The sequence below is a fragment of the Macaca fascicularis genome, chromosome 8, assembly GCF_037993035.2.
Source record: "Macaca fascicularis isolate 582-1 chromosome 8, T2T-MFA8v1.1".
Taxonomy (NCBI): Eukaryota; Metazoa; Chordata; class Mammalia; order Primates; family Cercopithecidae; genus Macaca; species Macaca fascicularis.
This window is the reverse complement of record NC_088382.1, coordinates 81,155,100-81,169,919: the sequence shown is the minus strand read 5'-3', so window position 1 is coordinate 81,169,919 and position 14,820 is coordinate 81,155,100. Positions and strand designations below refer to the sequence as shown.

The window sequence follows — 14,820 nt, the reverse complement described above, 5'->3', positions numbered from 1 at the left end:
TGGCTCATGCCTGTAATCCCAGCACTTTGGGAGGCCGAGGCAGGCGGATCACGAGGTCAGGAGATCCAGACCATCCTGGCTAACACGGTGAAACCCTGTCTCTACTAAAAATACAAAAAATTAGCCAGGCATGGTAGCAGGCGCCTGCAGTCCCAGCTACTCGGGAGGCCAAGGCAGGAGAATGACGTGAACCCGGGAGGCGGAGCTTGCAGTGAGCTGAGATCGCGCCACTGCACTCCAGCCTGGGTGACAGGGCGAGACTCCATCTCAGAAAAAAAAAAAAAAAAAAAAGGAATTAAAAGGTTGTATTCAACAAGAATAAGAACCAGAGAACAGACATGCTCAGGAAGCACTTACTTTGTTACAACAACAGTTTTGGAAACTTTTTGGTTAATATTTGCATGAAAACCTGATATGCACAAAAAAGCCTTTTGGGTTAATATGCACACAAAAATCTCTTCAGTATTTTCATATAACTGTAGTCTCCCAAGAGCACATACCTCTTTATCATTTCTTCTCTTTGCTCAATGTTCCAAACCTACCTGTTTAATGAATAGGCAGGCATGTTATTCATTTCAGTTCAGCTATTTCATATATTTTTTTTAAAAAGCATGCTGCCCATGGTAAAATCTCTCCCAATGTAAGGAATTCACTTTCTCTATCATGAATATTGTTTTCAGTTTCTGCAATTTATTTTTTTCCCATGCCTACCGCTTCTTAAATGTTCTGCCTTCAAACATTCTAAGAACTACAGGGTTTTCATGGAGTCTCTCCTTTCTAGTTTCTCATTTAGTGTTTTTCCTAAAGTATATGTTTCCCCTACACTTGTTCATCTAATTAATTCCCTTGATTCAGCTTTTATATTGATAAAGGTTACCAAGAAAGCACACTTCTCTTGAGATATATTTCTTAATTGTGCTATTAAATTGCATCCCATGGATCCCTAATTGAAGGAAAAGTAGAAAACGCAGTTTCTCCTACTGACATATGGAAATGAGATTTTAATGATGTTCGTCAACGTTTCATTACCCAGCCATTGAGCATCTCTTACTTTCAAGGTACTATTGGGTTCTGTGGAGATACAGAAGACAAGAGGGTCATTCACTGTCCTCAGGAGGATTTTGCCACTAAAGACAACTAGGTATACAGCCAAACCTAATAAAAGTTCCATTTTTAAAATGCCATGCTAGAAGAAACCAAGTCCTCAGGAGGAGTGCAAGAACAGATTTCTTACATAAGTGTTTGAAGAAGAAATTAACAAAGGTGAAATTCTCAGCATTGGAGGATGTGAAAGTGTGAGGGACAGAGGATAGGGAAGGGATATTTATTTGAGCTAGAGAAATAGACCACTTTAAATGGGCTTAATGACAGGATATCCTTTCCATCAAAACTTAAAGGATGAAAGCATTTTTGAACTGGAATATCACTTTATGGTCTTCTTTACAAATAAGGTAACAGCCCAGAGGGGTGATTTTGAACTACTGACTTAGGGCAACAACACAAATACACTTGTATAAAAACACTTTAGCATGCATTATTTGATACAGTCTTCACAATGGTGCTGTTCCCATTTTACTGTTGAGGAAACTAAAGTCCAGAAAAAGTCCAGATAACTCAATAAATTACAAGCTGTCAAGGCTGCTCTGGAATGTATGCAACCCTAATGTGTTAATTTATAGGTTATGCTGTCCACTATGGTGAAATTTGAATGAATCCATTTTCCATGTTACATCCGGTAAGTTAGGGAGGATATGCAAATGCACCAAAATTTGCAAGATTCAGCTTCTCTGCAGGTGGGTTATTTCCCAAACAGTGAAAGGAAAGAAGTTCTCCTTACTAGAGTCAGTGAGGGTTCCATCACCCATGCAGCCAAGCTTTGGTTGTGGGCAGCCCCTCTCCTTTAGGCCCAAACCTCCTGAAGAAGGTGGCAGCCAAGAGTCCCCAGGCAGGTACCCATGAGAGGCTGCACAGCCTGTCTCTGGCCTCCTCATTGACAATGAGACTTACGGCTTGGAGAAATGATGCTGTGTCTGAGACCACTCAGGTCTGGAGGGTGTCTGAGGTGGGGTTGGAGGCTTTAGAGAAGACAGGCCTGGCTGGGTTCAGATCCTGACAGTGGTACAGCCTAGCTGGTAGCCCTTCATTTTGATTAACTTCAATCTTTTTATCTATTAACTGGGGACAGTAATATATCCCTAAACAGATCTGGGTAGAAACAATCCCAAACCTAGAAGAAGCCCTGTTCTCTCCACTCTTCCATTTCTCAACCCTGACCCCAGCCTCAAGTTTCTTTTGCTTTGATATCTCTTCCTGGCTTTGCACTGTTTCAATCAGTTGAGCCCAGAGGACGGGATGGGATAGTGAACTGAGTGTGTCTGAGTTCTCCTGTCAGAGAAATGCTGTCCTCTAATGAACATGAAGCACATTGATAAGTATTTCCCTGTGACACATCCCTCAAGAGAGTAGCTAAACAGACCGTTGGGGATTATCAGTGATCATGTGCATTTTGCTGTGTGAACCAGAGATGCTCCACATGCCAGGTTGTGAGAAAATAAAAAGTTTATTGAGCCTCTGATATGCTCCAGGCACTGTTCTAGACACATGGGACTCTGCAGTGAACAAAAATCAAGCCTCCACCCTCAGGGAACTTACATTCTGTTGGAGGCACAGATGATAAGTACATGTAAAATGCATCCGGCAGAGTGCCTGGAAGGATGAACAGCTGAGTAAGGAGAATAGCGTTAGGGCAGGTAAACTGTTTCGGAGGAGTTGTCCATCAGGTGACACTTGAGCAGAGGCCTTCGGGAAAGGAGGAGAGAGCCACCTTGATATCTGGGGAAAGAATTCTGGGGAGAGGAAACAGTGGTTGCCAACGCCTGGAGGTGGGGCTGTGCTTTGTGGATTCAGCAAGAGCAAAGAAGGCCCATAAGGCATTGGAGCCTCTGGGAAAAGAAAGTGGGAAGGTGAAGGCAGGGAGGAAGAGAAGCTGTAGTAGAAGGCCTTGTGGGCATGAGAAGGATTTGGGGTTTTATTTTGAATGACATGAGCAGTGTTTAAGCAGAAGCATGGCATGATTTCATTACACTTGAAAATAATCTCTCTGGTCATGGACAGAGAATAAGTTGCAACAAGGCAAAAGATGGGAACAAGGCAGTCAACTAAGAGATGATGCCTGTGTCCAGGTGGGAAGTGAAGGTGGCCAGGCTCAGGGGTAGAGGTTGAGGTGGTGAAAGTGGTCAGATTCTAAAGACACTAGAAGGTGGAACTACCAGGATTTGTCAATATATTGAATGTAAAGGGGAGGAGAAGATAAGAATCGGTGGATGACACCAAGGATTTTGGCCCAAACAGCCAGAAAAGTGCACTTGCCATTTACTGAGACAGGAAAAAGGAAAACAAGGTGGTGTTGAAGAGATCAGAGCTTCTGCTTAGCACATGTGAAGTTTGAGCTGCCTGTTAGAAATCTAACAGGAGGTGGTGATTCAGTTGTTTGATAAGTAAGTCTAATGTTTACAAGACAGGTTAGGGCCTAAACTTGTGAGTCTTCAACATCTGGAAGCCACTGAAAGCTGTGCGTGTGGATGAGTTAACTAGGACTGTAGGAGCAAACACAGAAGGGGAGTCAAGGACTGAGCCCAGAGCCTTCCCAAACGTTAGCCAACTGGGAAAAGAGGAAGAGCTAGAGAAGGAGATTGGGAAAGAGCACCCAGGGAGTCAGGAGGAGAACTGAGAACAGGGCCTTTCAGAGGCCAAGGAACGTAAGTATTGCAGAAGGAAGCCATGATTGACTGTGAGTGGCATGGGCAAAAGGCAGAGAAATATGGAAATTGAGACTTGACTATTTGGTTTGACAGAGTGGATGTTGTTGGTGATCTTGACAAAGAGCAACATTAGAGAAAATAGCATGATGGAAGTGAAGTGAGTTCAAGAGAAAATGGGATAAGAGGAAGTTTAAGCAGTAGGGATTCTCAATTCTTTCAGTGACTTTTCCTGTACACTATAAGGCAATAGAGAAAGAGGGCAGAACCTAGAGGAAGAAGTAGGAGATGCTTTTTAGGCAAGAAATCTATCTAGCTTGTGTTCACATGCAGGTCATCTAGAGTAAAAGGAACGTGGACGGGAGTCAGTGACAGGGCACTGGAGTCTCATGCCAAAAGGAGGGGCTGGCCTTAGGAATACAGAAGGTCCACCCATCATAACCTGAGGGGAGGCAGACTGCATACAGAGTACTTACAGGTGGGGAGAGCCTGGCAAGGAAAGTAGAGAGAGTGGTTGCTTCTGTTTTCTCAATGAATGGGAAGCCAGGTTCCTTGGTAATGAGAGAGTAGCAAGCTGTGTCATGGTATTGCTCATGACACCCCTGGTGCATAATAAATATAGGCAGGGCCAATATTCTACAAGGTCAGGGACCATCATCCTGCTCAGTCACATCCCTGGTGCTGAGCGTGTTACCTGGCACATAGGTGCTCTGTCATACCACAGAATCCAAAGGTAGCGCTTGTTGCCCTGGCCTAGGAATTTGTGATAGCCGCAGGCAAGACCAGCTGCAAAACTGGTGGGCCCCTTGTTCAAAAATAAAGAATTTCAAGACAGCACAGCAGACTACTGAACCAAGTGGCAGGCCCAGCTGAACACAAAGCCCTGTGGGCGTTCACAGGCTGCACCTCCAGGAGACTGGCCCTAGCCACAGGTACTTGTTAAATCTGACCAAACCCCAGTGATGCATAAATCACAGTCAGCAGGCCCATGGCAGTGGCCAGAGAGAAAACCCTGCAGAGACAAACTTTGCTTATTTTCCTCTTTCAGATGTTTGAGACTGAGTCCAAGCAGCAGTCACCATCTTCACAGATTAGCAGAGATGGAGGTTTAAGGATTCTTGTAAGAAAATGAACAGAAAGATTCTCAGAGATATTCAGAAACTTTTAGGAGCAAAATGTTCACTAGCAATATCTCTTAAATGACGATACCACAAATCCCTCTGTAGGAAGAGAAAGGTGCACAATGGTGGGACAGAGGGAACCTCAGCAGTGTTGGAGGTTGCAGCCCATTGTGAGTATGAGGTGGCACTAATGACCATCCAAGAAAAAAAATTCTCAGAAAAAACAAAATAACATAAGAAAACCTCCCCATTCATTCCCAAAACTGCAACAGTAAAGAGTAGTATGGGTAGATTAGATCCAGTGCAAAGGGAGGATGACCTGTTTTGTAGCTGCTTTAAATTGAGTCGTTTCAAAGATTGTTTTTAAAAAACTACTATATAGAGACCTTTTTAATGGAGTTTTTCACTGGACATGTGGCTCATGCCTATAATCTCAGCATTTCTGGTAGCCCAAGCAGGCAGATCGCTTGATCCCAGGAGTTCAAGACCAGCCTGGCAACGTGGCGGAACCCCATCTCTATAAAAATTAGAAGAAATTAAAAAATTAGCTGGGCATGGTGGTGCTCACTTGTAGACTCAGCTACATGGGAGGCTAAGGTGGGAGGATCACCTCAGCCCAGGAGGTCGAGGCTGCAGTGAACTGTGATTATGCCACAGTATTGCAGCCTAGGTGACAGAGTGAGACCTTGTCTCCAAAACAAACAAACAAACAAAAAAGGAAAACAAAAAGTTTCCCAACACTGTTCTCCTTTTATCAGAAAAAAAGCAAGTTAGCTGAATGAATGTGTGCACATGTATACATTCCATGTTGTGAGCATTTGGTTTCAATGGCATTATACTAAGTCACGTGAGAATTCAAACGTGAAGTTTAGGCCACCACTGCAATTGCTTTAGACATTTTAAGAATAAAAGGAATTTTGTTTTTCACTCTGAGGATATCTGACTGTAGAGGTTGAACATTGGCCAGCCCTTCCCTCTCACTGCCTTACAGGAGAGGAGAATGCATTTTATGCAATGTTGTCTAGAAGACTAGAGGTGGGTTTTTTAGAAATATCTGTCAGATTCAGCTATGGGAGGTCACTTTAAGTCAGATAAAATCCAAGTGTTCATTGTAAAGGCCTACATATCCTTTTTTCATTCACCTTTTCACTTGAATTTCCTGGTTTTCTTACATAACACAACATGGCTTGACAGTGGTAAGGTGTTTGAGTTTTTCTTTTCTCAGAAACTCAGCTTAGCTCATTTTCTGGAGTCACTGGTATGCTTGCCTACTCAAGTAAGTTGAGTTTGTGTCCCCTAGATTCAGCTGACTATAAAAAGCCTGGTAAACAAGTATGGCCAGGGACCCAGACCTGGGGCAGCAGACTTGGTGCCTGCACCTGGCCTTTATGTTAGAGATGAAATCAAAAAATCACTCACAAGATGTATATTTCTGGTGCATGTATCAACCCAAGCAGAATTCATAGCCTGTCATGTATTTCTGTATGCTGCTATGAAGGCAGAGTGGAATGGTTGCAACAGAGACCGTGTAGCCCAGAAAGCCTAAAATATTTACTGTATGACTCTTGACAGGAAAAATTTACTGAGCCTTGCTCTAGAGTATAGGAACTCTCCCCCCCACCCCACCCCCACACACAAAGGAGAATTAAATGTTTATAGCATTGGCAAGTTAGTCTCCATGCCCCATCATACACCTGTAACCTGTACCCACACCGTCCCATGGGTTAATTTCACTGCCTTTGACTTTCACAGTGCAGCTGGTTTAGAGAAGTTCTGGGTAATTTTGATTATATTTGATTTTTGCCTTGTCTATCCCTGGAGTAAGGGTCAATCCCACTCACTTGCTTTAAAGTAATTAAGTTCAACTTCATCAGTGTTTTCCCCCATAGGAAAACTAATTTTAAAATCATAACCAAAAATATGCCCAATGGATGTATATGATTCTTTTGACCAATGTCATCAAATTTGATGCATCTGCTTCCCTGTGGGGAATGCCAAGGAGGAACCATAATATCCTTTCCTTCTTGACTTAGAATTCAACCTCTCTACAGTCTGTGTTCCTGATCTGGCCTTGGCATACCTCTGTTAAGATGACTTTTGCATATACTTGTGTTGGTTTTGTGAGTCTCAAAGTTCAGGGGTGCCTTAGTGTCAGTTGTTTCCTGACATCTACTTCGTGCTCACGTGTACAGTGTGCTTTAAGGCTTCAGTCTTAAACATGATGGTATCTGCATTTAGGGAAGTGATATGCTCTGTTCTTTTTATGTGAGTCTCCCATAAGGGCAAATAGAATATGATTATTGATTAACCTGTCTCATGTTCACTAAATTCAGATCATCTTTCTAAGGATTTCATGAAAAGCTCTGCACTTTATGTCATAAGCTATATTGTCTTAGCAGACAGATTCAGGGTCTTGCCAGAGATCGTAGCTGCCCTGGCCTCAGTCCAATGTCGTACATGTGGTGAGAGCTTCCTCTCGGCTAAGAGTTCAATTAGTTACTTCTGTTTAGGGAGAGTAGTCTTTCACCTCACTTAGACTTCGATATGAGTGAGGAGGGCCTCCACCCTCCCAAAGCATAGAGAAGGGAGCCTGCAGGAACTGTGTATTCTACTTCCCTTGCAACCACTACTGGCATATGTAGTCCCAGGGGTGTAAAGCTAGATCAGAAATCCCCTACTACCTTTAGAATAAATGTGAACACTTATCCCTAAATCTTCAAGGAGCCAACCAGGCCTTCATGTCGTGCAGCAAGACTCCATAAAAATAAAATACTTCTGTGAAGGAAAGCATAATTTAAGGAAATATCAGGCTGGGAAAAGTATCAGCAGATATGAAAAAAGGGTTAAAACTATTTTGTATAAATCAATAAAGGAATGTTTAAAAATTGGCAAAGGATTTGGACTGTTCACAGAGGGAATATAATTTTTAAGCAAATATATACAAGCATCTTTAATATATGCAAATTTAAAATTATGCACTGTTATTCTGTGTATGATAAATAGCAATGACTTTAAAATGATGACAGCCAATGTGTATATGGTTATGGTTAGACAGATACAATTTAAATTGATACAATCCTTTGAAAGCTATTTGGCAATATGTATAAAAAAACCGCATGTTAAGGGAGGCATGAGAAATAAAACCAGATAAGGAATTTGGGCTAGATATAGTAGGCAACAAACCCTGATGGGTTTTGAGGGTTGGAGTGTGCCTAAGGTCTTTTATATAGATTAATATGAAGGTAACTAATCTACTTAAGAGAGAGAGAGACAAAGAACTAATCATTATGAGGCTTTGGTAAGTGTTGTACATCCACAGGTAATAGAATTTTAAAGCTAAGGAATCTAGGCTGTCATCGATTTGATAAACAAGGAGAGTGGGAACCGAGAAAAAATGGAAGTAACTTCCCCAAGGCTCAAGGAGGAGTTACTAGCTCAGGGGAACTAAATGGATTCTTTTGAGTTCCAGTTCTTTGTTTTTCTTTTTAATATTGAAGAATTTATGGGAATCTATAGTATTTACAAATGTAAAATTTTAATTATCTTATGTGGATTTTAATATTTTATGACTTAATATTTAAACATTAACTTTTAAATGAGCTTTTAATTATAGCTATTTCTCATTTGTAAATATTTTTGCTGTCTTGTAGAAATAGATTACCTTTATAGCTTTAATAGAGTAAATGCTAGACTGAAGAAACATTCTTCCCATTGCCAATTTCTTAATGTTTGCCTTGCACTCTAGACACTTACTGTGTTCTCAGTATGCAAACATGAATACCACTGTGTTCTGTTTTCCCAGAGTAGGAATGATGGACATTTGCTCAAAATAATTCCATCAAATTATTTATCCACCACAAATGTAAATAATTGCAAAAATTTTATAATCCTATAATAGAGATAAGAGTACATAATTACAAAGAAGGTACCAGAAGTTAGAGAATTCACAAGGATTGTTGAGTGTGACCTTCAGAGGCTAATAGGAATTTCTCAGACAGGGGACAGGGTAAGGAGTTGAGAAAAGGAGACAAGGGCCAGGTACATTGGCTCATGCCTGTAAAAGTGCTTTGGGGGGCTGAGGCAGGAGGACTGCTTGAGGCCAGGAGTTCAAGACCAGCCTAGGCAACATAGCAGGACCCCCATCTCTACAAAAGATTTTTTTTAAAAAATTAGCCTGGTGCCACGGCACGTGCCTGTAGTCCTAGCTCCTTGAAAGACATATATTACAGGTCCCTTGAACCAAGGAATTCAAGGCTGCAGTGAGCTATAGTTGTACCACTACACTTCATCCTCAGTGACAAAGCAAAGTCTTGTCTCTAAAAAATAAAAAGAAGCATGTGAAAAAGGCGTGAAATAGCATGGCACTTTCAGAGAAATGAGATGACTAAGTTTGTCTATCTGAAGTGGACTATGAAAAGAGTAGAGATAAGGTTGTTGAAGGAGACTTTTTTCAGGTAGCTAACATCGTAGAGTGCTAGCGACATGTGCAGCTGCAAGTACCTTTACATGTATATTAGTTTTACCCCATTTATTCCCGTTTTACAAATGAAAAAACTGAGTCATGTAAAGGCTAAATAACGAGCAAGCAATACTACTAGTAAGTAGTACAGTCAAGACTCAGAATGTGGCAGTTGAGGACATAGCTCAGTGCCCTAAAATCTAGACTGTCTTTCCTGTTCCACACTACAAGGCTGGAGCAGAAGAGTCTTACCACTCTGTGATGGCAGTGCAGAAAACAGGTGGAAGACAGAGCCTATCAAGCCTGGAAATAGCCTGTTGCAAGAATTAAGTCAAGAGATAATGAGAGCCTGAACTTAGAGCAAAAGTATTTAGGAGTAAAAAACACAGAACTGAGTCTTAATTTGATGGAGACACTAAGGAGTTTCTGGAATGGAAAAGTGGATAGTTACTGGTACCATTAAGTCAGCTTGTTAATAGGGAGGATTCCTTTTGGTACAAGTTTCATTATGGTATCCACGGAATACTTGGGTAGAGAGGTCTAGAAATAGCGGAATACTCAGGTCAGGAGATCAAAAGGTTATGCTTTAGAATTTATCAGCTTGGAGGGCATCATTAAATTCCTCCTACAGATATTACCAAGCACTAAGAGCCTGCAGTGAGATAAGAGGGCCATGGAAGAAACTCCAGTGAACTGCTGCTCAAAAGATAGTCCATCAGCTGGCTGCCTGTACACTGACTGTTTATTATTAGTGCAGGATAACAAAGGATTTGCTTCAGAATGTAATCGACCATGTTACTAAGTAATCAACCATGTTACATACTGTTTTCTTCAGCTGACTATATTTTTAGTATTAGCAAGACTTTTAGATGAAGGAAACATTGTGTTGATTAATATCCTGATGCAAAATCTGTATCTTGTCCCAGATCAGCACTTCCAATAACAGGATGTAGAGAACACCAATATTCACACTTTGGTCAGAGCAGAAGCCCTCCAAAGAGACTGATGAGGGATAGTGTAAAGCAGGAGAAAGGGAAGTCAAGACATTCTGATATGGACATGATTTAAAGGAGCAAGTGGTCAGTGCAGCTGCAGAGGGGTCAAACAAGATTGAACACTAAAAAAATAATTATTGGATTTGGCTATTAGAGGGTCATCAGTAATAGTTTAGGGTTTTACCCCCTTTTCTTTCACTCTTCTGCCTTCTTGAATCTGTATTATTGCCATGTAGACCAAATGCCTCTTGACTCTAAATCTAAAGTACTCAGATTCAGTCTTTGTTTAACCTGTTTCTTGGGTGATCTGAAGTTATTGATCACTCTCTTTCCTGACATACTTTTTCATCTGCAATACATTGACTTTGGTTTTCCTCTTCACACCTCACCCGTCTTTCTCTGCCCATCCCTTGTACACACACTGCATTTCTTTAACAACACTCATTTCCTTAATTACATATGGTGTCAGTTTCCAATCCTAAACCCAGCCCATATTTCTTTCTGGAGCTTCAGAGCAGTCTAGCAGCCTACTGGGCATCTCTACTTGGATGCCCACAGCCCATCCAAATTCAACATGTTCAAAGCTGGACTGAATCCTCACCTATATTCTTCCCTATAATGCCGCCTTCTTCCTAAGTCCCGTACCTTGTATTACAATCTTCACCCAGTTGTGAAACCACTGACATGGGCATGATGTTTTACTACATCTTTCTTCCTTATCCACTTAGTTGTTGATTTTACCTCCTAATGACACTTCAGATCTCCTTATGCCCAGCACCTACATCACCATCCCTCACCTGGGTCACTGAATTATCCTCCTGGCTGGTCTCCCGTTCTCCATCTTCTCTCCAGCACCCTGCCACGTGGAGTGGGAGCCCCCACTCCCTTGTTGAATTCTTTACCTGCCACTCTAGCCTCATCTCTGTGTTCTTCTGTAGACTCAGGTCAGATTGAATTTTTATTTTCATTTCTTAAACATGACATGTGCTCTCGCACGCGCTTGCTCTTGTTCACTCACTTGCTCTCGCACTCTCGCTGTCATTCTCTCTCTCTCTCTCTCCCTCTTTACCTTCACACATACTTACGCTGCATCTGACACAGTCATATTCCCTCTTCACTGCTACATTTGTCCTCTGTCTTCAGGAAGCTTCTGTAAGCCTGCAAATCTGAGTTATGTGGACTTCCTCTGTATTCTCCTAGCATTCTGCCTTTCCTGTATTGTGACCTTTTCCACATTACTTTGTAATTTCTCATTTTTGTCCACAAGTCAATGCCTTCCTCTGAATTTTAAGCTGCAAGAAGGCAGGAACCATTTCTCTTTGCTACATCATCATATTTCATGCTCCTGGTACAGAGCCTGCATGGTGTGAACGTGACATCCACTCCACGTTTATTAAAATCAGTGAATGCCCTCCAAAGTATTTTCACATCCAGTATCTCAGTGGGGGTAAACTTGAACAATTTGGAGAAGATTTTAGCGAAACATGAGCTGTCAGTGGATTAGAAGATTAAATTATTTGAGTATTTGAGTTGTTTTGCACTAGGAGGAGGAAGGAGAAGTTAGAGTCTGGAAAGCTGGTTAAGATAGTAGAAGCATTTAATTCCACCTCGTAGAAAAGGAAGGGATTTTGAAAAATAGCTTGCGTCACTTTTATCTTCATCTTCCTTCTATGAGTGGAGGCCTGCAAGGTAGGAGTGTGGGTGTATTTTAATATTTAAAGGTGTCAGGTTGTCTATCTTTTAGGGTTTTTTTCCCTTCACCTGGAAAAACTTTAGATAACATGATTTAAAACTTTCACTTTATACTTTGCGGAATGAATTTATTTTCTTTTGGAAGAGGCTTACAAAAGTAACTCATTTCATTATAGCTGGTCTGTGTCCAAAAAAAGTAATAATAACAAAGATGAAATATATTTTAAAAGATTGAGTTTTTAAAGCAGGGATAGAGTAAACATTAAGAAATAAAGGAATGAGCCATCAATAGGAGGAAATCTAGGCTAACAAAATCTAGGAAAGATAAACGACTTTTAGGACAAAATTATACTGTCAGTAAGTCAAGGAAAAAGGTGTAACATGCTAACTTACATTGCTCGATGTCTTTTAGCTTCTCTTCAAATACGAACTTCCAAAAGCCGGAGAGCTCCCAATTCAAGAGAGATTTTGTAGTAAAGTACTTGAAGTGCAGGTTGAATTAGATAGTGACTGTACCGGTTGTAAAATGAATGCTTTTTATCGAAATACGTTGAGGAGATTGATGTGTGTTTTGTCTCAGATGGTGAATATCTGGTTCTGCATGGAGACGTACATTGCAGAATATTTTTTAAAAAGGAAGGCCAAGGCTTTTTACTCAAAGAACAGCTTTGAATCCACTTGACTGCTTAAAATTCTACTCATTTGGAGCTGCTGATTCTCTTTAAAGCATGGAAAAGAGAGGCTCAGTTTGGAACATCTTAAGGAGAGGATGCCGTAGTTATCTGCCTCTGTAATAAAAGACTATTAATATAGATTTAGAGAATGATAGCTGACTAGCCAGCAGTGTATTGTAATGGTTCTGTGAGATGAGTCAGCTTAAAAATGCATCCCAAATAATAAACTAACCCATGGGGTGGCGTCGATTTGGACTTTCTGACTGTAATTAATAAGCTTATAGGTTGTCATGGTGGTTTCTGGGTGTGAGAATCACATGAGTAGTTTAGAGGAGGAAGTTTGCCATCTTGTTTGTTACAGAAGAAGACTCTTGCGTGTTTTCTATAAGTAATAGGAATCTATTTAGGTTTTAAGATTAAATAGGAGGTATAGAGCTGTCTCCTGTGACAAACAGAAGTTTATTCTGTCAAAGCCTTTTCCTATCTACTCTGACTCAAGGTTTTGGAGAAGCACTTAAGCGTGAAGGTAATCCTGAGACCATGCAGTTTGACACGTGGATGACCTTCTTGGTAGAATTGAGGCCGATAGTGTGTTAATAAAGGCTACCAGGCCTTCAGTTGTTCTCAGTGGTTTTCTGTTTGGTGAAATAGACCAACCTCAACAACATCATAGTGAGAATAATCATTCCTCATCTTAGATGGAAAGATTCCAAATCAAATCTGGTACAGAAATCTGGAAAAGAGTTTGTGGGGTGAGCCAGCTTTTTGGACATCTGGAATTTGGGAAAAGAGGAGATATTCTGATGTATGTTTTGGATAGACTAAAAAGTACTAAATTGGTTCGAGTAAATGGCTTTTTGTTCAGTCTGAACACAGGATAAGCATCTTCCCTAGCTCCACATCCACTGCCAGACTCCTCCTTCGAGCCTTTTGGGGGTTGTTCTTCATTTTGTGGTTTCTATGTAATTATTTCAATGGCTTCTCTGAGTTACCCAGATGAGTACTTTTAATATGCTGCCTGGTTTTGGATGTTTGGTTCAAAGAGACTAGGACCGAGGACGAGTCGGTGATGGACAGTGTGTGGAGTATGGGTATTGTCCATGTATCCGCCCTCCTTTTATCTTGTCACCCGCTGGTTCTCACATAAAATGAGGGAGAAAATGGAGAACGTAAAATTTTCAAAGAAAAATCTACCTGATGACTCAGTTTTCCCTGCCCCAGAGCTGGTTTTTCTTTTCACCTCTTTGCATGCACCAGAAGCCTTTTTGTAGCTGAGAGAGCCGCAGCTGAGGCAAATGTGTGAGCCTCTCGGTATGGCCAGGTGCTGTGATTGGAATAAATGAGAGAAGTGGGGAAAGGCGTGGGGAGCATTCTCTAATCACAGAGAACCACATGGAAGATGCAGGCAACCTTGTACAACCTGTTGCCTCTCACCGTCAATTAAATTTTAATTGCTCCTGATCACACTTTCTTTCAAAACAAATCTTGTAATCAGATATCTTATAAATTATTTACCAGTGCAAGTAAAAGACGATGTAGGATTTCAGCAGAATGAAATGTGCTTTACTATTGAAACTCCCCTTATGAATTTAAACAAGATTAATCTTGGCACCATGGTGATAGAAATAAAAGATGAAAGTCCTTCCTATATTCCTACAGAGTACAACACAATCCACAGCCCTTCAACACCCATTAAAGATTCAGATTCTGATCGATTGCGTCGAGGTTCAGATGGGAAATCACGTGGACGGGGCCGAAGAAACAATAATCCTTCACCTCCCCCAGATTCTGATCTTGAGGTATGTCATTGCCAACACCCAAGTAAATAGCAAGGTGTCTTGATAGCTAACTGGTGGTTTTACATACCTGCTATGTAAACAGCAGTGGCTAAGGTATCAGATGCTTTTATTACTGCTTTCTTTTTTATGTTAACAATAGATAAAGTAGTATTTTCTCTCTTCTTTATTAACTATAGGTTAAGCAATAATTTGTTTTTTCTTCCCTATGAACTCTATGGCAAAGCATCTGTTTTATTTCTCTCTAAAGAAATATAGTAAATTATGCAATTCTACTTGAACAAAATTCTGTTATGCTGCTCTGTCTCATTGCCTTTTTAATTAA

The 14,820-nt window shown here is 40.9% G+C and overlaps 1 protein-coding gene across 22 annotated transcripts in view; it reads left to right on the top strand.

Annotated features, from left to right (window-relative positions):
- The window catches only part of EYA1 (EYA transcriptional coactivator and phosphatase 1), a 336,777-nt gene that overhangs the window by 247,472 nt on the left and 74,485 nt on the right, over positions 1–14,820 (top strand). For 21 of the 22 annotated variants that reach the window (XM_015454952.4, XM_015454950.4, XM_015454951.4 and 18 more), the window contains one exon: positions 14,359–14,498. The exons of the other annotated variant lie outside the window; for it this stretch is intronic. In XM_015454952.4, coding sequence (XP_015310438.1) covers positions 14,359–14,498 — 140 coding nt within the window. The remainder of the gene's footprint in view (positions 1–14,358; positions 14,499–14,820) is intronic. 22 annotated transcript variants of the gene reach the window in all.